This window comes from Ostrea edulis, chromosome 2 (assembly GCF_947568905.1).
Source record: "Ostrea edulis chromosome 2, xbOstEdul1.1, whole genome shotgun sequence".
Classification (NCBI taxonomy): domain Eukaryota; kingdom Metazoa; phylum Mollusca; class Bivalvia; order Ostreida; family Ostreidae; genus Ostrea; species Ostrea edulis.
In genome coordinates this window covers 56,237,162-56,260,840 of record NC_079165.1, presented here as the reverse complement: position 1 = coordinate 56,260,840, position 23,679 = coordinate 56,237,162, and the positions used below count along the sequence as shown (strand labels likewise).

The 23,679-nt window shown below is 35.4% G+C and overlaps 1 protein-coding gene across 1 annotated transcript in view; it reads right to left on the bottom strand.

Moving 5' to 3' along the window:
* Positions 1-5,468: 5,468 nt before the first annotated feature.
* Positions 5,469-23,679, bottom strand: part of LOC125679215 (papilin-like) — a 58,584-nt gene continuing 40,373 nt past the window's right edge. The window contains exons 24-42 of the mRNA XM_056154514.1: positions 23,282-23,440; positions 21,046-21,189; positions 20,718-20,861; positions 18,481-18,660; positions 17,986-18,156; positions 16,079-16,110; positions 15,865-15,928; positions 15,490-15,657; positions 15,338-15,379; positions 14,937-15,092; positions 11,504-11,686; positions 9,578-9,736; positions 9,212-9,448; positions 8,313-8,403; positions 7,997-8,060; positions 7,775-7,876; positions 7,323-7,529; positions 7,131-7,184; positions 5,469-6,872 (exon numbers count right to left, since the gene is read on the bottom strand). Coding sequence (XP_056010489.1) covers positions 6,804-6,872; positions 7,131-7,184; positions 7,323-7,529; positions 7,775-7,876; positions 7,997-8,060; positions 8,313-8,403; positions 9,212-9,448; positions 9,578-9,736; positions 11,504-11,686; positions 14,937-15,092; positions 15,338-15,379; positions 15,490-15,657; positions 15,865-15,928; positions 16,079-16,110; positions 17,986-18,156; positions 18,481-18,660; positions 20,718-20,861; positions 21,046-21,189; positions 23,282-23,440 — 2,426 coding nt within the window. The 3' untranslated portion in view covers positions 5,469-6,803. The remainder of the gene's footprint in view (positions 6,873-7,130; positions 7,185-7,322; positions 7,530-7,774; positions 7,877-7,996; positions 8,061-8,312; positions 8,404-9,211; positions 9,449-9,577; positions 9,737-11,503; positions 11,687-14,936; positions 15,093-15,337; positions 15,380-15,489; positions 15,658-15,864; positions 15,929-16,078; positions 16,111-17,985; positions 18,157-18,480; positions 18,661-20,717; positions 20,862-21,045; positions 21,190-23,281; positions 23,441-23,679) is intronic.

Genomic DNA, 23,679 nt, shown 5'->3' with positions numbered 1-23,679 from the left:
CGTCGCCGGGCGACCAAATGTGCCATGAGGGTATACACGAATGTTCGTCAATTTTACGCTATACCCGAACACGAATGGTCCTCACCCAAGCTCACAGTCCAAAACTCCAACTTCGCTTTCTCCTCCTGCACCTATTCCTCTTCCTTCTCCTATCTTATCCTCCTCCTTCTTCTCCAAATTCTTCTTTTTGTTCTGGTCTAATCAAACCGAGCAAATAGTCTTTCGAATTGATGGGTAAAATCTAAGGGAGGTGTGGCGCTTTCTGGTAGCCTTCTGTGAACAATCAGATGCAATTGGACGTCCCCTATGAATATTCACAGCACATTCTATTCCTATTCGAAACAGCCCTTCAAACCTTTGACATGTATTAAGTGTGCAGGGAAAAGACCTATTCTTGCATTTCACGAAGGTGGCGTAAAAGGGTAAGACTACAAGCGGAGAGAGTGCACAAAAAACCGACATGGATATACCCACAAAACTGTAGTATTCCTCCATAGACGCCTACTCTTCAACAAGTCAGAGCTATCCCCGTGTTGCCCCTACAATCAACCCATGTAATCTCTCTCTCTTTCTCTGGCCGACCAAACCTGCTGAGTGAAGACGTCCTCACAATGTGTAGAAGAGAATACACACATATATTATTCTAAAGGCAAAAAAGCACTATGTTTGGTATAGCTATAGGGATACCTATTAAAGTTTATCTAATACTCTCTTTCGACTTGTGAAAAAATGATTTTGAGAGAGAATATTAGTGAGAACTTGTCCCCACTCCACTTATCCTCACCAAGCTAATATTTTTCACATGCTGTAGGTCACATTTATGAGGACGTAATTGTGAGGACAGTTTTTTCCCCTCAGAGTGCAATTTTGTCCTCACAACTTCTGTCCATCGGTTGAAATTTGTCCTCACTTTTCACGTTTTACTAGCCCCTATCTCTCTCTCTCTTTCTCTCTCTCTCTCACACACACACACAAATGCCAAATTAAACAACAGAAAGAGAAATGTGTTTGTGGTAAATACTTTATAGAATAATGGCTCCATTTTGAAAGATGAAAAGTGCTTAATTCAGACCTATGAGTTTGCAAATTGCTTACTCCACCTTTTCAATTTGACGTGTACTTTGTAAAAAAAAAAAATTGTACCAAATGTCTTTTCACGAATGCTTATCGTTAGTACAGTAGTTGGCTTATATTACTTATCGTTAGTACAGTAGTTGGCTTATATTACTTATCGTTAGTACAGTAGTTGGCTTATATTACTTATCGTTAGTACAGTAGTTGGCTTATATTACTTATCGTTAGTACAGTAGTTGGCTTATATTACTTATCGTTAGTACAGTAGTTGGCTTATATTACTTATCGTTAGTACAGTAGTTGGCTTATATTACTTATCGTTACTACAGTAGTTGGCTTATATTACTTATATATATATATTTTTAAACAAGTTAATAGATTAAGTGGTAAATTGCTGTTCATGAATATTATGTTCATTAAAATTAGAATTGTGCACACAGTATTGTTTATGCCGAATCTAAAGATTTCATTTTCTTTTCAAACCATGACAAATGGTAGTACTTGCTTTGTATTCCACTCCGTGTGCTCGTGTGTATTTGTATGCTCATACTTATCGGGGTGTATGGCACGCCATATTCATTCCTTAATAAAGATATCTTCTATTTTTAATAAGATATCTAATAAAATTTATAAGATGTCTCATAATTTACAGTTTATAAGGTATCTCATAAAATATATAAGATGCGTATGTGTCTTTTAAACTAAATAAGATATCTTATAAACTTTATAAGATGTTTTGTATATTGAATTGAACAATATATCCTGTAAAGTTTATGAGATATCTTGTAAAAGATAGAAGCTATCTTATAAATTCATTTTTATAAGATATCTTATAAAACATATAAGATAACTTACATGTTTTATAAGAAATCTCATAAACTTTATAAGATATGTAATTTATTTATTAGATATCTCATACGATATGTCATGAACTTTATGAGATACCTTAGAATACAGACATTATATCTGATAAGCTTTATAAGATAATTATCCTATAAAAGTAAATTCATACTATACTTTATAGAGTTTATAAGACGGCTTACGAAATTCATTTATCAGATATCTTATAAGATATCTTACAAAGTGTGTGAGATATCATGTAAAATATGTTTTATAAGATATCTTATAAAATAAATGAAATGTCTTATAAACTTTCTATAATAAGATATCTTGTAAAAGTTATGATATTTTGTAAAAGTTACACGGTATCTTATAAAGTTTATGAGATATCTTAAATCAAAAACATTAATAAGATACCTTCTAAAGTTTATGAGATATCATATACTATGTAAGATATCACATATATTAAAATGAGATATCTTATGAAGAAAAATATAAGATATCTCATTTTTTATGCTGACGTCTCCTTGTGCGTGAAAGATTCTGGAGAGGGACGTTAAACAATATTTAATTAATCAATCTTATATAGGATATCATAAGATATATCATAAACTTTAGAAAGGTGTAGATAACGAACAGTGATGAAGATATCTTATAACTTTTATAAAATATCTCATAACTTTTATAAGATATCTTAAAACTTTTACAAGATATCTTATAACGTTTAAATTAATGAGATTATCTTTAAAGTGGAATAAATGTAAAAATGGCATATCATAAGGATGGTTGTATGCTAGAGCATTATGTTCCTAAAATGTTGCCACTTGTGTGTTTGCAAAATAAATTCACATCAAATTTCATCCAAAAATACCCTTGTTTTGGGTTGTTTGCTTTGTATCGTGCTTGACTTGTGTCACAAAGGTGTGCAAGTGTGTGCGCGTGTTATACAAAACAAACTCTATTACACATGAATGATCACACATACACGCACATACATACAAACACATGCACACATACATGCGCACACCGTCACTCAAATATTCACAGACACGCACGAACGAATGAACACACCTTTATTGCAAAACAAAAGCAAAGATGGGATTTGGGATGGAGGCTTGGGTGGCGACCATTCGTGCTCGGGTATGGCCTGAAATTGACGACCACTCGTGTCCACCATCACGGCACATTCCATCGCCTGGCGACGATACGTGCGGCATGCTTGGTTGTCGGTGACCAAATGTGTGGCACGAATGGTCGTCGGCGATCAAACGTGCCGCACGTATCGTCACCAGGCAAATGAACGTGCCGGGGCGACCAAACGTGCCGCACGTATCGTCACCAGGCAACTGAACGTGCCGGGGCGACCAAACGTGCCGTAACAAGGGTGAACGTTTCACATCAGCACTTTTCATGAAGTGTGTTAAGGAGGTATGCTACACCAGAGAAACTTGATGTAGATGAAAAGTGGAGGATATGTACAGCAATATTTTGAAGTTGAAAGTTTTCAAATTTACTTTATTTTGTCAAAAAATAGTTTTATTAGAAGGTAATCTGAATTTTTTTAAAAAACCCCCTGCTGGACTCGAACCTGCAACCTACAGTTCAGCAGTCGGTATGCTAACCTACTGAGCTAGGAATCTAAGTTGAAAAGGAAAAGTCAAATATTGCCAATATTGATTTTTTCATCCATGTTTTTAAAGGAAGTCAGCCATCATGACGATGTAAAGTACCCCCTTAAGTATTGTGGCGTGAAGCGTTGCAGTTTATATTCGCGCGTATTTTCAAAAATAAAGTTTATTTCTTCATCATGTATTTTAAATTCTTCTCCACTTTTGCACAACTTAGATGCATGTAACTTACCATGCAAAATCCAAGTACGGGATACACCTTTTTAGCTCACCTGAGTCGAAGGTTTCTGATCACATGTTGTCCGTCTTACGTCTGTAAACTTTTAATATTTTCGCTTCCCAAAATAGTACAGATTTCAGTTTGTTAAAATCACACCCCGGAGGGGAGGAGGGTGGTGTGTGTGTGTGTGTGTGTGACGGTGGGGCCACAAGAGGGGATCAAAGTTTTACATGCAAATATATATTTGTTCAGATCATGGTAGAAATTTACATAAAAGCTTCCTATCAGAGCAGATTCAAGTTTGTTCAAATCATTGTTCCTTGGGAAAGGGCGGGGCCACAATAGGGAATCAAAGTTTTATATGCTGATATGCAGGAAAAATCTTGTTCTCAAGAACCACTAAGTTGAAATTTATATGAAAGCTTCCTGACACATTGTAGATTTTAAGTTTATTCAGATCATAATTCCCGGAGGTAGGGTGGGGCCACAATAGGGGATCAAAGTTTACATATGCTGATACATGTATATATTTAAAAAAAAAAATCTCTTGAACTATATAAACTAGGGCTATTATATTTTGTATATGCTTTTTTTTTTTACTGCAAGACCTTTCATGCAATGGTGTGTGATCTTGTGACCTTGACCTGTTACTATTTTAGTTAAGGCTTTCATATTTTGTATATAGATTCTTTATGGCAAGACCCTGTGATACAATAGTATTTTATCTTTTGACCTTGGAGTTTACTTCTGAACAAACTCTGACCAATTCAATATCTCCTAAACTATCAAAGGTAGGGCTTTCATATTTTGTATATAGATTCTTAATGGTAAGACCTTGTTAAAATGCATTCCGTGAAGTTTGAACTTTTGACCTTGAGTTGGACCTACTTTTTAAAAGTCTGACCTATTCAATATATCCTGAACTATTCAAGTTAGACCTTTCGTACTTTGTATACTGATTTCTTATGGCAAGACCTTTCATTTCACACTATGACCTACTTGTAAGAAAATGTAACCAGTTAAATATCTTTGGAACTATTCAAGGTAGGGCTTACCCTTTGCTTTCGCAAGGGGCAACTAAATGGGGTGGTCCTTCAGATGAAACTGCAAAAACTAAGGCTCTGTGTCACAGCAGGTGTGGCACGATAAAGATCCCTCCCTTCTCAAAGGCCATAAGTGCAGAGCATAGGCCTAAATTTTCCAGCCCTTCACCAGCAATGGTGACATTCCCATATGAGTGAAAAATTCTCAAGTGGGACGTTAAACAACATGCAACCAACCAACCACCCTTTCATTTCATGCCATGATGCATGACCTTGTGACTTTGTTTTAACCTGAACAACAAGGTCATGTTAGTCATACTGATGTTGAGGCATACCTGTGTTATGTGAATTCATTTGTAGTTATGTCATGATCCTTTGGGGCTAGCTTGAGGTCACAATATGAGGTCAAAAATTTTCACGGGATTAAAGATTGATAAAAATTATTTTAAAAATCATAAGTACATGTGTTCTGAACAACAAGTCACAAGTGACTCAGGTGAGTGATGTGGCCAATGGGCCTCTTGCTTTTAGTTGGTGAGCATAAAGGAAAATTAAAATTGTCCACTTAGGAGCCAATAAACCTGTTGTGTTTAGCCTGTACATGTAAAAAAAATAATTATGAAATACAAAGAAACTACACTTACACAAATGACAACGATGAAATACTTTCTTTTAAAATTTTAATGTGTTTTTTTTGTTGTAACAGTGATATGATTATAATTTATATAAAAACTGCATTTTTTTTTTTACATGCCAATAAAAAGATTGAATGAGATTCTGCACATTTGTTAGCCAACAACTATGTACTGAAAGTGTTTATTTCTTTTAAATAGCACCATTTCTTTTTACAATTGAGGTAATTATTTTGGCGATATTTTCCATATCCACACGACTAATCACATTTGTATTCAGACAATGAGAGCAGAGAAAATAATCTAAAGGATACAAAAATAGAAAAGCTACATAACCTACACGTATAACATAACACTTATTTAGACAAGTTTACAATATCATAAAGCTCACAGAAAAAATGAATATAGCAAATCTTCATTGAATATGTATGCATATTAAGAAATTACTTCATTGGTGTAGAGATTGCACTTTGATGGCTGAATCTCCATATTTAGAAAATTGTTCTGTAGTATAAAGTTTGCACTTTTAAACCTGAATCTGCATCACATTATACATTGTATATACAGCAAGATTTGTTTAGACTGGACAGGCTTCGCATTGAGAAAAGTGTAAGTTATATATACATATTATATCCTTCATATAAAACCTGATTGTACAGTATTTCTACGTCTGCCAGAGTTATACTGTAAACCAACTTTTATTCACATGCGAGAAATTTTCGCGAGGTTTACAAGAACCTCTTCATCGCGAATATTTCTCGCTGTGAACCAAACCTTTAATATTTCTTGTATGTTTAAGATAATCTTGGTCGCGAAAATTAGTTGCCACAAACCAGCTTATGACTGGTAAATCGTGAAATAAAGTCGTCGTGAATAAAAGTTGGTGTACAGTATTTAGGTTCTCTTTATTGGAGTGCTCTATGCAAGATTTTACGAAATGCTACGACTGACCTTCAGGACTGATTTCTGCTACGACTGACCTTCAGGACTGATTTCTGAAGCCTGACAGAGGTTTGCACTCTGATTACACTTGTACAGGTATTCCATGTTTGGTGCTGGATAGTATTTACAGGCACAACATTGCATCACATCCCAAGAAGACAAATTACAATGTATTTTCTGGATTTTTACTTATGGACTATTTTAATAATGTCATATATAATAATATACTCTAAATCCTACATGACAACATACATGTATATTCAACCTCCAAAAGTATACCAAATGGACATTAACAACAAACTCTAACAAATATGCTAGCACATGAATGGTTAAAAAACAAAATGATTTCAGTGGTGGTCCTAAATCAAAATGGATTTCTGAGCATTTCCTGGATTTCTTTAGAGTGGTGACATCCTGTGGGTGATCACTTCCTGTCACAAGCCTGGTTATGGTAGTATACAGAGTTTTGTTTCATTGGTGGACTTTCAGCATCCTGTGAAGAAAACCAGTCTAAACAATTGAGCAGGCAAAGTGACTGAAAACAAATTTCAAAGGGAATGACATTATTTTCAATACATCAGGTCAAATATTTTCTTTATTTCCAATGATGATTGATACGAAAGAAATCTGTCCATTCTGTTATAAGGAAGCCATGATTAATGACATTCAAGGAGTATCTCAAGGGAACTCATTCTGTATACAAATGTAGTGGTGTATATACTACCGGTAGTAAACAACAGATATTGCTTACACTGCGACTTAAAGTTGTAAATTCCTTGTTTTGCTGATTTTTCCTCTTTCGAATCTGAGAAAAAATAATATTTTCCATGAAATACATTATTATGTATGTGTATTATTTCTTTTAAAAGTCATAAAATTTCTTTTTCTTTAAACACATCATTTCTGAGATATCTGCACATATTCTGTCTGTTGATTAACTTACCACTATAAATACCACTATGGCTATTAATGCAACAATGCAGATGACAACGACAACCACTACAGTTGTTAAGTGGTTTTCCTCTTTTTCAGCTGTGGGAGATTGTAACACATCCCCTGATGTCTGAGCTTGGAAAGTAAATCTTGTCATTGTATCTGGTTCAGCTGTTATAGTCTGACCTTCAAATCTCATGTCCATTCCACGGTGTACCTAAATTGTACATATATTGTAAACATACGAACCACAGACTGTGAAAATAGAAACTCAGTTTTGCAAGTACATTTTTTTTTCAAATGAAATGTTCAAAGTAAAAACAAAATCTTCCATTAATACATATTCAAACAAATTCTGAAATTTTGATAACAAAAATAGTCACAGATGGTTTGTAAGTAAAAATATTCAACATTTAAGGAAAAAAAAACTGTTCTCAGCCTAACTGTAGTACATGTATATACCTCATTTTCCAGGACATTTACCAAGCTTCCAACATCCATTGGATCTGATCCATCAGATTTTTGTCCAAATTCAATATCAACATAAACACTACCTTTTCTTATCTACAGAAAAATACAATCAAAACACTATCAATCTTTCTAACACAAAATTAAAACAATTTTCATGATTTTTTTTCTTCTTCAAAACCTGTTAAGTCAGATTTAAAATGTCTGGATATTCACCTTAATAGTCTTCACGTACAGGATCATTTTGGGAGATATTTCCTTTAAATTGTCCATGACAACCCTAAACACATGAAATAGATTTTGAATTTCAATAATATCTAGATGTACTATATTTATTAAGATTCATACATGCATTGTTCAAACTGAGCACATTAATGAGCTATCATTACAATTTGTAAAGATACCAAAGGCATTGGAAATGTAAATACAAATAGTTACAAAGTTTATTTTTGTAAAAGGATTCCCCATTTCCTGATGACATAAGATATAATCATGTATGCATAGGTTTTCACCAAGCACACTAATTTCTTACTTTTTAAGCTTATCTTCTTTCCCTTTGACATGCACATCATAATCCATTTTAAATAATAAAGACACTGTGGCAGACATAGTTTTATTCTGAGCTGGAAAACACAAAATACGATCATAAAACACCATAAGGCATCGATCCCCTTAAATGAATTTTCATTTGCTGCTTTAAAAAGATATCCTGTAAAATCATGAATTTTCATGGGGGTTAATATTCGTGGTTTTCATGCTATGGACATACTAACAAATTCAATTCCTTCCTAAACAAGATAATTACAGTGAAAAACAACAAAAAATAACAGCTCTTCAACCACGAAATTAATTCCCAACAAGAGGTACTGTGAGCAATGCTCACTAAGAATACCCCCCGCTTACCCCAATCTCCCAAAGGGTGTTGGTAATAGGTATAAACTACCTCTTTTCTGAGTGTAAAAAACAAATGGCATGACAAACCGAACCATATTGCTACTTCGATGTCCAGTGCGCGTGACCTTTGACCTTTTGACCCCAAAATCGATAGGGAACATCTTCATCCCATGGGTAGTCCATATGTAAGATATGGTGACTGTAGGTGGAAAGGATAACGCTTTAGAGCCCGAAAACCATATTGCTACTTCGATGTCCAGAGCGCTTGACCTTTGACCCCACAATCGATAGGGAACATCTTCATCCCATGGGTAGTCCATATATATGATATGGTGACGGTAGGTGGAAAGGATAATGCTTTATAGCCTGGAAACCATAGCGTCTACAGACGGACAGACAGACGGACAATCCGATTCCAGTATACCCCCCCCCCCCCCCCCCCCCCCCCCACAACTTGTTGCGGGGGGTATAATAATCATATCTCAAACCACAAAGAAATAAATCATTTTACAGTAGCTCGCCAGTACAAGTACTTACAGCAGCCAAGGTCTTCAGCTGGGCTGGTGACCTTTCTCTCTGATCCCTTTAAATGGTTCCCCAGTCCATCCACACACCAGCATCTACTTGTGGCTGAATTGCACTGTTGTGGCGAAAACTCGCCTCTATCATCACACACTGAAACAGGCACTGACTCCAATACCTTTGAACCAGCAATCTCTTTCATCAAGGCTTTACGTTTTTCCTGGGATCTTCTTAACTGACAAAGGGGTGTTACTGTACAAGGAAGCCAAAAGATAATGATAAATGAAAAAAAAAATTACAGACTAGACTTGCTTCATACAAATTTCAGCGACATTTGTCTGTATGGAAAAACAGTACACTAGACCGACTCTTAAACATTACCAGATTTACAATCCACTGGAACATTGGAAACCAGATCATAGAAGATCACTTCACAAGTGCAAGGGTGGATCTGACACTGAGCAGCAGGAAATCGATGGCACACCTGGTCTGTACAACTGCTGCTGCAACTTTTGGGTCCCCCTCCATTACAGATAGCTCCTGCATGAAGACATGAATCCTCACTAACAGTCTTCAGCAAAGACACAAGCACTCTTAAACTGCTGTTAAATTTCTTAAAAAGTAATTCCACCCTCCTGTGATGTCGTCAGATTTTGCAAAATCAATGATTTATTTAGATTTATGCATGATAGGAACATTTTCGTTTGAGTCTTTTCCAACAGTTATTGTAAAATTTGTTGTAAAAAATAAACTATTTCAAAAGTCTTAAAGAGGTTTGCACCCGACATTTGGAGTAATGTCAATTTTTTGGGAAGTGTATTTTTAATTCCTACATTGAAGGAGAATTAGGAAATTAAAAAGAAAAACGGGTCGCAACGCTTGTTATTGAGCTATAGTGTTCTAAACGTGACCTTTTTGCACTTAAAATGTATTCAATCAAACTTCACTTTTCTGTTAGTGTCAACACAAATCAATCATTCCATAGAATAGATACATAATCATATCCTCTAACACTACGGATGAAAAAAGAAATTAATACTAGTAAAGGAAATAAATAATGACCTTTTTGCACTTGATATACGAAAAACTTCATGATATCAAAATTGAGAGTTTCAAAGGACATATTAGAAGTAATGTCAATTTCTAAAATTTTACGTAATTTTCAAGGTCTGGTCTTCCAGTTCAAAATGCAACTTTAAAAAGTGGGGGTTGAAGATCAAATTTATGAAATATTGGCGAAAATACTGAATTTTTATACAAAATTTCGAGTAAATTAATTAAAACTTTTTTAAGAATTGGTGTTTTGTTTCGAAAAATATATCAACCAAGTTAATAAATTACAACATTTGAACTAGTTCCAAGTCTCAACTACCTGTATCATAAATTATAAAACTGAAATACACCTATAGGGGTATAAAAATAGACGATAAATTGGATGAAACAGAAACTGTAATACCATGCAGAATTAGAACTTTTTGATTAGTGAATCCTTCCGCCACAAAATATAGTCCCTGTCTAACCCTTTCAGAATTTGAATTGACACAAAAATTTTCAACTGGATAGGGTTCAGCAATAGACGTGTAATATATTTGCACTAATGGGATCAGTATTGAACTAGTGAATACTTAGTTGTAGCATCCTGCGCAGTTGTACTCAAAAGCTCAGGAGCCAACTTCCTTAAGTTATATATGAATAATCATTGATGCAGTAGTTTCAAAATATTGAATCCAAGGGCAATAACTCTGTTTTTATTGATTTCTTTATCAAGTCTGTTATGCGATAGATTTCCTTTATTTTTTACAGACATTTTGTATATTTTTGTGAAGAAATAGTTTCATGAAATTGTTATGAATGCTATTATATCATCATAACCAGTTTTCATGAAATTTTGATAACGCTGTTTAAGGAAAATTGCAATTTTCTGACGGTGAAATATGATTGTTTATGTATGTCTTATATCTTAAAAAGTGTGATGACCTATATATTTTATTTGATAATTTATCAGTTTTTAAAACTCTAATAAATGGAAATAAATTCACTTTTAAAACTTGTATCAGATAAAACTGCGAGTATACATGGAGTTACTTTAATGAATTTTCTCTGTTCTGTATGAATGTAAAATTTTGTTTGGAGAAATTAATCAAAGTTAAATGATGCCAAATATCATTTCAAAGGATGCAAATACATGTACACATAAAATTATGGACCATGAATCAATGAAAATTAAGCCACTGTAACAAAAAGAATTTCACAATGCATCTCATTATACCCTTTCCCTAAGTTGTGTAACTTGTTTCCTGAACTTACCAATACATTTAGATCTACACTCCCACTGGCTCTGGTAATACAGATCTTCTCCATCACATGCAGAGAACAGGAAATGTTCACAGTTTTTACTGTTTGCATCGTACACCCAGCGCTGTACCAGGTTTCCACATCCTTGTTTATTTCGTGATGTGGAGATGGGTATTTTAAGGCTACACTTATCAACTTAAAATAAACAAAACAAAAACATGAAAAGAACACAGACTTTATCAGTCACCAAGTCACCTGAGTATTAGTTAAAAGTATCACTAGGCTATGAATCTATAATAATTTTCCAGTTCTGTACATCTAAGCAGCAGTATAATTAACAAGAGGCCAAGCTGAGTTTACTCAGGTGACCTAAAAATACATACAATTCCTATTAAATTACAGAAGAAGGAAAAATGGAAGTTTGAAGCATATAAATCACTTTGTCATTCTCTAATTTTTAAACGAGATGTGTTTGTGAAACACAAATGCCCCCAATAATGGCCAATTCCGAAGATGGCCAAGGTCACAAAGACAAATATCTTGGTACCAGTATGAAAGCTCTATAATTTACCATTTAGAAGTTATGACCAATGTCAATTTTTTAAAAGTAGGTCAATCTCAAGGTCAAAAAGTTTAGTACCAACGGAAAGGTCTTGTCACAAGGAATACTCATGTGAAATAGCAAAGCTCTATCACTTACTGTTCAAAAGTTATTAGCAAGGTTAAAGTTTTCAAAAAGTAGGTCAAACTCCAAGGTCAAGGTCACAGGATCAAAAATATTGGTACCCACGGAAAGGTCTTAAAATGTTGATACCCACAAAGAGGTCTTGTCACAAGAAATACTCCTATGAAATCTCTAGCTCTTACTGTTCAAAAGTTATTGGCAAGGTAAAAGTTTTTAAAAAGTAGGTCAAACTCCAAGGTCGAGGTCACAAGGTCAAAAATGATGATACCCACGGAAAGTTCTTGTCACAAGGAATAATCATGTGAAATATCAAAGCTATATCACTTACTGTTCAAAAGTTATTAACAAGGTTAAAGTTTTCAAAAAGTAGGTCAAACTCCAAGGTCAAAGGGTAAAAAATGTTGGTACCCATGAAAAGTTCTTGTCATATAGAATACTCATGTGAAATATCAAAGCTCTAACACTTGTTGTTCCAAAGTTATTAGCAAGGTTAAAGTTTCAGACAGAATGACAGATTTACAGAATGACAGACAGGACAAAAACAATATGCCCCCCCCCCCCCCCCCCCCCCCCGATCTTCGGGGCATAAAAATATATTTTCATTATGTGGCCATATTGGTCCTGCCCAAGGGACTGAACCCCTGGCCCAGGAGTCATGAATTTCACAATTTATGTAGAAAGCATCATGAACATCATAATCATGCATTTAGTTTTTCTCAACTACATATGAGAGTAGAGAAGAAAATTTCCAAATTTTCGTCCATATTTACTTTATTGTCATATTGGTTCCACCCTAGGGCCTGAACTCCTGACCCAGGAGTAATGAATTGAGTAACTTTGGTAGAGAACTTCATGGACATCATAATCATGCATTTAGTTTTTTTCAGATACAGAGTGTATATATAGGAGTAGAGAAGAAGATTTTCTAAGATTCAATACATCTTCACTATATGGCCATACTACCCCGCCTTAGGGCCTGAACCCCTCCCTGACCCAGGGGTCATAAATTTCACAATTTTGATTGAGGGCTTCATGGACATCATAACCATACATTTAGTTTTTCACCCACATGTGTGGGAGTATAGAAGAAGAGTTTTGAAAATATGAGCTTTTTAAAATATATTTGGCCCTGCCCAAGAGGCCTAAGGGGTGGTAATTCATAAATTTCTCAATTTATATTCCTCTTTTGCTAGAGATGATTCACACCAAAAAATGGTATCCATTGGCCTTATAATTTTCAAGAAGAGGATAAAAATGTAAAATTGTTCAAGGACAATGCACGACGACGGATGAAGACTAAATGGCAATAGGTCACCTGGGTGACTCAGGTGACCTAGAAAAAACATGAATGCCCCTAAAAGTACCTATACTGATGAAAGGCTCTACACAATAATATATATTATATTAACACTCTATGACTATTTAGGACCTGTTCTAAAAACAGGGTTGTGAAATTCAATATTTTGGTACATACTTTTCTGCTCTTCCTAAATATGCACTTACTTTTTATATAGTATCAGCAGAATTAAAGAAGTCTTTCAAATGATAAAGACATTTAATCACAATGACCATTTTGGTCTGACTACATGAAATTTACTAATTTGGTAAAGGTCTACCCGATCCTTCTAAATATCCACCTAGTTTCAATTTAGTATCCACAGCACTAAAGAAGATGTTATTTAAATGTTTTACACTTAAACACTATAGACCAAGTTTGGCCCCGCCCTGGAGTCAGAACCTGTAACTTGGGGATCATGAAATTTACAATTTTAGTAGAGGCCTTCCTGCTCTACATCACTATGCATTTAGTTTTTCTTACACATGTGTGGTTGTACAAAAGAAGATTTTTGAAAATTAATCAATTTTTGCTCCACCCCTAAGGCCCAAGGGATGTAGGAGTCCTAAAATTGACAACATATGTCCCTTTACCCCACAGATTCTTCATACCAAATTTGAACATAGTTGGAATGGTAGTTATCAAGAAGTAAAAAAAATGTTCAATTGTTAACACATTTAATTAATGACCATTTTGGCCCCACCCTGATACCAAAACTCCTACCCCTGGGATCATCAAATTTACAATTTTGGTAAAGAGCTATCTGTTCTTTCTAAATATCCATTTAGTTTCAATTCAGTGTCAATAGCATTACAGAAGGTGGTTTTTAAAATGTTTTACACATAAACACTTTATACCGAGTTTGGCACTGCCCTCGAGTCAGAACCTCTACCCTGGGGATCATGAAATTTACAATTTTGGTAGAAGCCTTCCTGCTCTACATTACCGTGTATTTAGTTTTTCTTTCAGGTGTGCTGTTGTTGAGAAGATTTTTGAAAATCAATAAATTTTTGGCAGCTTTTTACCCGTCCCTAAGGCCCCAGGGATTCAGAAGTCTTGAAATTTACAACTTATGTCCCCTTATTCACAAAGATGCTTCATACCAAATTTGAAAAGAATTGGAATGGTAGTTATCAAGATGAAGTTAAAAATGCTCAATTGTTACCACATGATGGATGATGACAGATGCTGACCCTAAAAATGAAAGCTCTATCACTAACCCTTCAAAAGTTATGCCAAGGTTGGTTACAGGGCTTTCATTGTATTTGCAGGTCTAAACAGCTCCACAATAAGATAGTTCTATATATATATATATATATATATATATAGATATATATAAGTACACAAATTCTCTGTTTATTATCTTAATACTAAATTGACATTTACCATACCGGTACACATACATATATCAAATACATTGTTACCATTGCAGGTGACTGGCTTGTTTTGGGCATCTACAAAGGAGACCTTGCACTTGTTACAGGGGTCAACCACACAAGTAACATCATTCTGCCCTTCACATTTTCTTGTTTCACATTCATTCTTATCACACAACACAGGAGCACTGCCATCAGCACATTCTGAAAATTTAGTCATTTATAATGCAATGGGACTATCTTGCACAACAATTGAATGAAGAAAATTCTTTTGGTGACATGAACTCCAATACATAAGAAGTCTTAATTTGCAAATACTACAATTCAATAGTATATACATGTACATGTAGCTTACTTTTGTATGAATATTTGCAATATTACATCTCAATGATGCATAGTTTACTTTTGTGTGAATATTACAACTCAATGGTACCTAGTTAAACCAATACCTGGGATTTTGGATACTTCATAGATGCCAGTCGCTCCTGTAACTACAGAGAGAAAAGGGAGCAGATGTGGAATCAAAATAACTCATAGTGAGACATTTCCATGAACTTTCAATAATGCTGTATTCCTCAGATCAAAATTAAACACAGTATACCTGATCTGTAGCAGGGTGGTTTGCCCACTCTCATGGTGTTAGGTTTCATAATACCAATGTCATTCACACACCAACACAGGGAACCCTGACACTGCATCTCCGCGAAACGTCCGTCGTCCAGGCAGTCAGGCACAAAGTTACCATTTATCACGGGTGGTATTTTGTCAGCTGTAAAACATCAACAGTAAAAATGGGTGATGAAATCTCTCATTATAATATTACTTCAATTTCTAAGTATAATACACAAGTCTTTACAATAAATATTTTCACGTATTGTGAACTCTTTAAATGTTTCTATTTTCTAAAATAGGTACAACATGAAGGTTAGACTCCAAGAATACTGGAAAAACCACGTCACAGAAAATATCCACTTACAAATACATTTGGCTGTTTTGTCACTGACAGGTAAGCATATGGTGCCTGCTGGGCATCTCACTTTCTAAAATGAAATTTTAAAGCTGTAGTTTCTTTTATAGGTCTTGTAGCTATAAAATAACAATGCATGTCGATGTTCAAATTTTCTGAATACTGATTCTTGGAATTGACTTTGTCAATGACACCAGACAAATATGGAACAATTTCTGCATACCTCACAAGGAGCAGCTTGCACATCCTTAGAGCCTAAAAACAAAATGGAGAAAAATCTGAGGCTATACTTGATGCATTAGCATTACATGACTATTATTCTCATATACCAGAGTCTCTGTACATGTTTACCATGATGATCTAACCTCTGGATAAGTCTCTCAGAGATAGGCGCTATAAAAAAATCAAAAGCGAATCAAATAAAATGTTTAATAAAGTCAGAGCCACATTTATTATATTAGTAGCTGTTAGGATGTATGAAAAGAAAAACAAGGAAAAGGCAAATTCAGTTTGTAAATCTCAACAATCTTACCATTAAAAAAACAGTCACTGACAAAAATAATGTCTACACGAAATGGTGCTCCACTGTTGTTAGCCTTATCATGAAAATCATCAAAACAATTAATTCTAATGACATATCTATGTAACGTAGAATACCATGACACTGATTGGGTACAAGGATGAGCAATGAAGATCAAGGACTGGCTAATTGTAAAGATTTTCTTTGCATTCCTAAACAAGAGGCCCATGGGCCACATCGCTCACATAAAGTCACCTTGGCTCATATTTAAAGATTTTTCCTATATATTTGTATGTAAATCTTTGATCCCCTATTGTGGCCCCATCCTATCCTCAGGGGCCATGATTTTAAAAAACTTCAATTTGCACTATGTCAGGAAGCTTTCATGTAAATTTCCACTTTCCTGGCCCAGTAGTTTTTGAGAAGACGATTTTTACAGATTTTCCTATATATTTGTATGCAAAACTTTGATCCCCCCCATGTGGCCTCATCCTACCCCTGGGGGCCATGAGATTTTTGTAAATATCAGTTTCCTGGCTCGGTGGTTCTTGAGAAGAAGATTTTAAAAGATTTTCCCTATATATTTGTATGTTAAACTTTGATCCCCTATTGTGGCCCCATCATACCCCTGGGGGCAATGATTTGAACAAACTTGAATCTGCACTATGTCAGGAAGCTTTCATGTAAATCTGAGCTTTTCTGGCTCAATGGTTCTTGAGAAGATTTTCAAAGAGTTTCTCTATATATTTGTATGTAAAACTTTGATCCCCTATTGTGGCCCCATCCAACCCCCAGGAGCCATGATTTTAACAAATTTGAATCTGCACTATGTCAGAAAGCTTTCATGTAAATTTCAGCTTTTCTGGCCCAATGGTTCTTGAGAAGAAGATTTTTAAATGACCCCACCCTATTTTTGCATTTTTGTGATTATCTCCCCTTTGAAAGGGACATGGTCCTTCATTTGAACTAACTTGAAAGCCCTTCACCCAAGGATGTTTTTGGCCAAGTTTGGTTGAAATTGGCCCAGTGGTTCTGGAGAAGAAATTGAAAATGTAAAAAGTTTACAGACAGACGACGGACAACAGGCAATCAGAAAAGCTCACAGGTGAGCTAAAAATGATTGGGCTGATCCAGAGGGTAAGCCTTAACTGAGAGTCTGGTACATGAGAATGAACAACCATTACAGACAAGACCTTCTTTTCTGTTATAATATCTCAAAACATCTCTGCATTTCTAAGATCTTAGAAACAGGCTTTTCAACAGAGACCCACCATTGCAAAAATAAATCATTGAAACACAAAAGCCTGTATTTATCCTGAAGATAGATATATACTGGATCAGAAAACTTTACTTACTGCATGTACTGAGGCACTGTGTAAGATAGATATATACCGGATCAGACTTACTGCATGTACTGAGACAATATGTAAGATAGATATATACCGGATCAGACTTACTGCATGTACTGAGACAATATGTAAGATAGATATATACCGGATCAGACTTACTGCATGTACTGAGACACTGTGTAAGATAGATATATACCGGATCAGACTTACTGCATGTACTGAGACAATATGTAAGATAGATATATACCGGATCAGACTTACTGCATGTACTGAGACACTGTGTAAGGGTCAGGAACCGATTCCTGTTTCCTTCACATCCACCATAGCTAAACTTATCACACCTGTTACTGGTGATGTTGTAGAAATACATGGGGATTTTGGCCCTACATCTGCCAGGATCAGGAGAAGGCAGGCACTGACGGGGAAGTCCAGCTACACAAGTCAAGCAAATACATGTGTTAATATAACTGTAGCGTAAATTCCGTGCTGTAATATGTATATCTGTACAGTCCATAAACCATGGTATATCAGTCTTCTGAAGTATTATTGTTGATGAATTACTACAGCAGAATTTAAATGGAAATTGGAGATTTTAGAGAATCTAGAGATTTTTATTGCATACATTAGAAGTGCATCAACTTGAAATAAAAGTGATGTCTTTCTCTGACATACTGCATATTTTATATATATATATATATATATATATATATATATATATATATATATATATAACAGTGTTTCACATTTCACATTTACCTGCAGAGCAAGCTCTCAGGCAAGCTTTGTGAGAACCAAAGTTGTTTTCATTGCCTCTACATCCTCCAAATACAAACTGTTCACATCTCTTACTGGTGGAGTTGAAGAAGTATCTGATCATATGACCTTTACAGGGTCCAGTCACTGGACGTAGGTCACAGGAATTCTGCTGTGGTAATACTGAGAACAGAAGAAATTATTCTTTAAAAGCATTTTATACAATACTATTAATAATAGACATGCTGAAATCAGAGAACATAATTTTGGCATGATGCTTCATATCTAAAACAGCATTAAACAAGAGGCCCATGGGTCACATCGCTCACCTGAGTCACCTTGGCCCATATCTGAAGACTTTCCATATATATTTGCATGTAAAACCTTAGTCTCTATTATGGCCCAAACTGCCCTTTGCAAACTTTAATCTACACTATGTCAGAAAGCTTTCATGTAAATGTCAACTTCTTTGGCCCAATGGTTCTTGAGAAGAAGATTTTTAAAGCTTTTTCCTATATTTGTATGTAAAACTTTGACCCCCCCCCCACTTGTGGCCCCATCCTACCCCTCGGGGGCCATGATTTGAACAAACTTGAATCTGCACTATGTCAGAAAGTTTTCTTGTAAATATCAGCTTTTCTGACTCAGTGGTTATTGAGAAAAAGATTTTAACTATATATTTGTGTGTAAAACTTTGATCCCCCTTGTGGCCCCATCCTACCCCTGGGGGCCATGATTGGAACAAACTTGAATCTGCACTATGTCAGAAAGTTTTCATGTAAAAATCAGCTTTTCTGGCTCAGCGGTTCTTGAGAAGAAGATTTTTCCTATATATTTGTATGTAAAACTTTGATCCCCTATTGTGGCCCCATCCAACCCCCAGAGCCCATGATTTGAACAAACTTGAATCTGCATTATGTCAGGAAGCTTTCATGTAAATCTCAGCTTTTCTGGCTTAGTGGTTCTTGAGAAGAAGATTTTTAAAGTTTTTCCCTATATATTTGTGTGTAAAACTTTGATCCCCCCTTGGGGCCCCATCTTATCCCCGGGGGCCATGATTTGAACAAACTTGAATCTGCACTATGTCAGAAAGATTTCATGTAAAAATCAGCTTTTCTGGCTCAGTGGTTCTTGAGAAGAAGATTTTTAAAGTTTTTCCCTATATATTTGTATGTAAAACTTTGATCCCCCCTTGTGGCCCCATCCTACCACCGGGGGCCATGATTTGAACAAACTTGAATCTGCATTATGTCAGGAAGCTTTCATGTAAATCTCAGCTTTTCTGGCTTAGTGGTTCTTGAGAAGAAGATTTTTAAAGTTTTTCCCTATATATTTGTATGTAAAACTTTGATCCCCCCTTGTGGCCCCATCCTACCACCGGGGGCCATGATTTGAACGAACTTGAATCTGCAATATGTCAGGAAGCTTTCATGTAAAAAGCAGCTCTTCTGGCCCAGTGGTTCTTGAGAAGAAGATTTCTAAATGACCCCACCCTATTTTTGCATTTTTGTGATTATCTCCCCTTTGAAAGGGACATGGCCCTTCATTTGAACAAACTTGAAAGCCCTTCACCCAAGGATGCTTTTGGCCATGTTTGGTTGATATTGGCCCAGTGGTTATGGAGAAGAAGTCGAAAATGTGAAAAGTTTAAAAGACAGACGGACAGACAGATAGACGACGAACAAAAAGCGATCAGAAAAACTCACTTGAACCTTCGGTTCAGGTGAGCTAAAAGACCCATTCTAACACTACATTCAAATTCCTAATAATTGGTAAATTTCTTCAAAGACAAAAATAGGACATCCTCTTGTATAACCCCAACATACAGACACTGCAAATAAGGCGATGAATGCATATCTGCCCCGACATTTAAGAAATGGATTTCATTTCTGAAAACACATGAGGGCATGAATTGAGACGATTCACACCAGTATACTTCATGAAATGTGTTAGTGCTTCATGAAAAGTAATTGCCAGCATGAAGTGTTGCAATTCATACCATCATGCATTTTTAAAATTTAATTTACACTTAAATGCTATTTTCATTTCAATCTGAATTTGCAGCTGTTGAAATAGATGTACTATATTTATCGAGATTCATACACACATTGTTCACAACTGCATGGCATTCATGAAGAAATGGCTATCATTACAATTGCTAAAGATATCAAAAGCAAAAACATTGGAAATTTAATGTAAATATTGTTGAATGGAGAACAATGAAAAATTCTATGTCTTACCATTAATAGGAACTTGGCACTTGTTCAAACAGCATTTACTGGTTCCCTGGCAATCCTCATCTGATGTACAGTCCTGAGTAAGAGTCTTCACAGCTGAAGGACCCAGTCCTAAACATTCTCCAGCCTTACCAGACGATATCACCCCTACACACAAAGAAGAAATGTTTTGAACCTTGTTCCAAATTCAACGATTAAGAGTTCTATTATTTCAGATGGAAAGTAAAAATAAAATGCTTCATCTGAATCAGCAATACCTGTAACAGTATCAAATTTCTTTGTACTGAACAAATATAAAAAAAAATCCTAGCTCTGTAAGCAGACAACTTACTTTCTATAGATGGCATGTCTTCTGCTTTCACAGTTTTTGTTTTCATTTGTCCAAGGTACTGTCTGGAAAATTCTAAATGTGTGTCTCTCCAAAATGTACTCAGTGACAGGGCCTTCAATCTCATCTTCTCACACCTACTTAAACCTAAATACATGCACATGATGTATCAGTTCAAGTAAGTGAACAGGACTTTAATAAGGAATTTTACAGAAAGTATGTTTCGTACTCATAAAAAATATAAATAACAAGAGGCCCATGGGCCTAGAATCGCTCTTCTGATAAATTGTACAACCCCACCATTTCTATTCTTAGCCTCTTAGTATTCTAAATCTTTAGTTAAATCCTAAGAATTCAAAAAAAGTAGGTCAATGTGACCTACTTTTTGGTTTACACATTTTGAGAACCCAAGAAATATCAACTGACAAAGTTTGATGATTTTAAGTCAATTAGTATCTGAATATTGAAATATAGCTGTCAAATTCCAATCGTAGGTCATGGTGACCTACTTTTTGGTCAGCGAACTCCGAACATGCAAGACCCATCAACTGACAAAGTTTGATGACTGTAGGTCAAATAGTATCTGAAATATATAAATATAGCCGTCAAATTCCAAAAGTAGGTCAAGGTGACCTACTTTTTCGTCAAGACCCTTCAAACATGCAAGACCCAACAACTGACAAAGTTTGATGACTGTAGGTCAGATAGTATCTGAATTATATAAATATAGCCGTCCAATTCCAAAAGTAGGTCAAGGTGACCTACTTTTTGGTCAACACCCTTTGAACATGCAAGACGCATCAACTGACAAAGTTTGATGACTGTAGGTCAAATAGTATCTGAAATATATAAATATAGGTGTCCAATTCCAAAAGTAGGTCAAGTTGACCTACTTTTTGGTCGAAACCCTTCGAACATGCAAGACTCATCAACTGACAAAGTTTGATGACTGTAGGTCAAATAGTATTTGAAATATATAAATATAGCCGTCAAATTCAAAAAGTAGGTCAAGGTGACCTACTTTTTGGTCGACACACTCCGTTGACTCAAGATGCATCAACTGTCAAAGTTTGATGATTGTAGGTCAATTAGTGACTGAAATATATAAATATAACTGTCAAATGCCAAAAGTAGGTCACAGTGACCTACTTTTTGGTCGATACACTCCGAAGACTCAAGATGCATCAACTGACAAAGTTTGATGATTGTAGGTCAAATAGTGTCTGAAATATAGTAATTTAGCTGTCAAATACCAAAAGTAGGTCACGGTGACCTACTTCTTGGTCGACACAAACCGAAGACTGAAGACGCATCAACTGACAAAGTTTGATGATCCTAGGTTTTACAGTGCCCAAAATATGCATCTAAAATTGAAAATGTGAAATTTGAATATCTGCAAAATTCAAAAAGTAGGTCACTGTGACCTACTTTTTTTATAAATATGTTTCAAGGCCTCAAGATGCATCAACTTACAAGATTTGATGATCCTAAACCTCTCGGTATTTGAAATAACAACTTAAAATATATCTATAAATGATAAGCCATAAAATTCAGAAAGTAGGTCACGGTGACCTATTTTTCAGTTGACGCATTTCAAGGTCCCATGATCCACCAACTGACAAGTTTTGATGATCATAGGCTTCAAAGTGTCCAAGATATGCATCAAAATTAATTTTAAAATAAATACCTGCAAAATTCAAAAAGTAGGTCACCGTGACCTACTTTTGAGACAACTTGACACAAGGTCCTAAGATGCATCAACTGTCAAAATTTGATGATCCTAGTCCTTATAATGACTAAAATATCTAAGATTTAAGGAATTTAAAAATTTTTTTAATTTAGGTCAACTTTGAAGTGACCTTGAGACCACGCCCTTTGCCCCAGGGTAATGCCTTGAACAATTTTTAATCTACAACATATCCTCATCCTTATGTGTAAGTTTGGTGATAATCTGCCCTGTGGTTCTTGAGAAGAAGATTTTTTAGCAACCACTACTTTTGTTTGTATTTTCCTGATTATCTGCCCTTGTTAAAGGGTCACATCCCTCTATTTAGTATGTATGAAAGCCCTTGGGCCAATGATACCCTGCAACAAATTTGAAAAAAATTGGCCAAGGGGTTCTTGAGTTATAGCCCTTTTTCTAAAAAGTTTATGCACACCGCACAAATGGCCATAGCATTAGCTCTTTGAGCCTTTGGCTCAGAAGAGCTAAAAATGGAAAGCTTAATCAAAATTTTACCTGAATAACAATCTACAAGTGTGTTTTTGTCATCATAGAACTCCGCCTTACAATCACCACATGGATTAATCCGACACTGGGCTGTTGGATTAGATGGACAAGAATGCTGCACACACAAATCCAATTTACAACACTTTGGAGCCTTTCCATTGGGACAAACTGTCAGAAAAAAGCCATTAGTGAAAGAAACCTCGTTCAAAAGGTATTCAATTATGTTTTATGTGAGAGATCTTTTGTGAATCATCACCTTCGTGAATAATAGTTAAGGTGAAAATTCACAGCAGAACTGATTACATGGATGTTGGATTAGAACGAATTAACTATACCTGTATTAATAGGCCGTGGACAGAAGAACTGATCACATGGATGTTGGATTAGAACGGATTAACTATACCTGT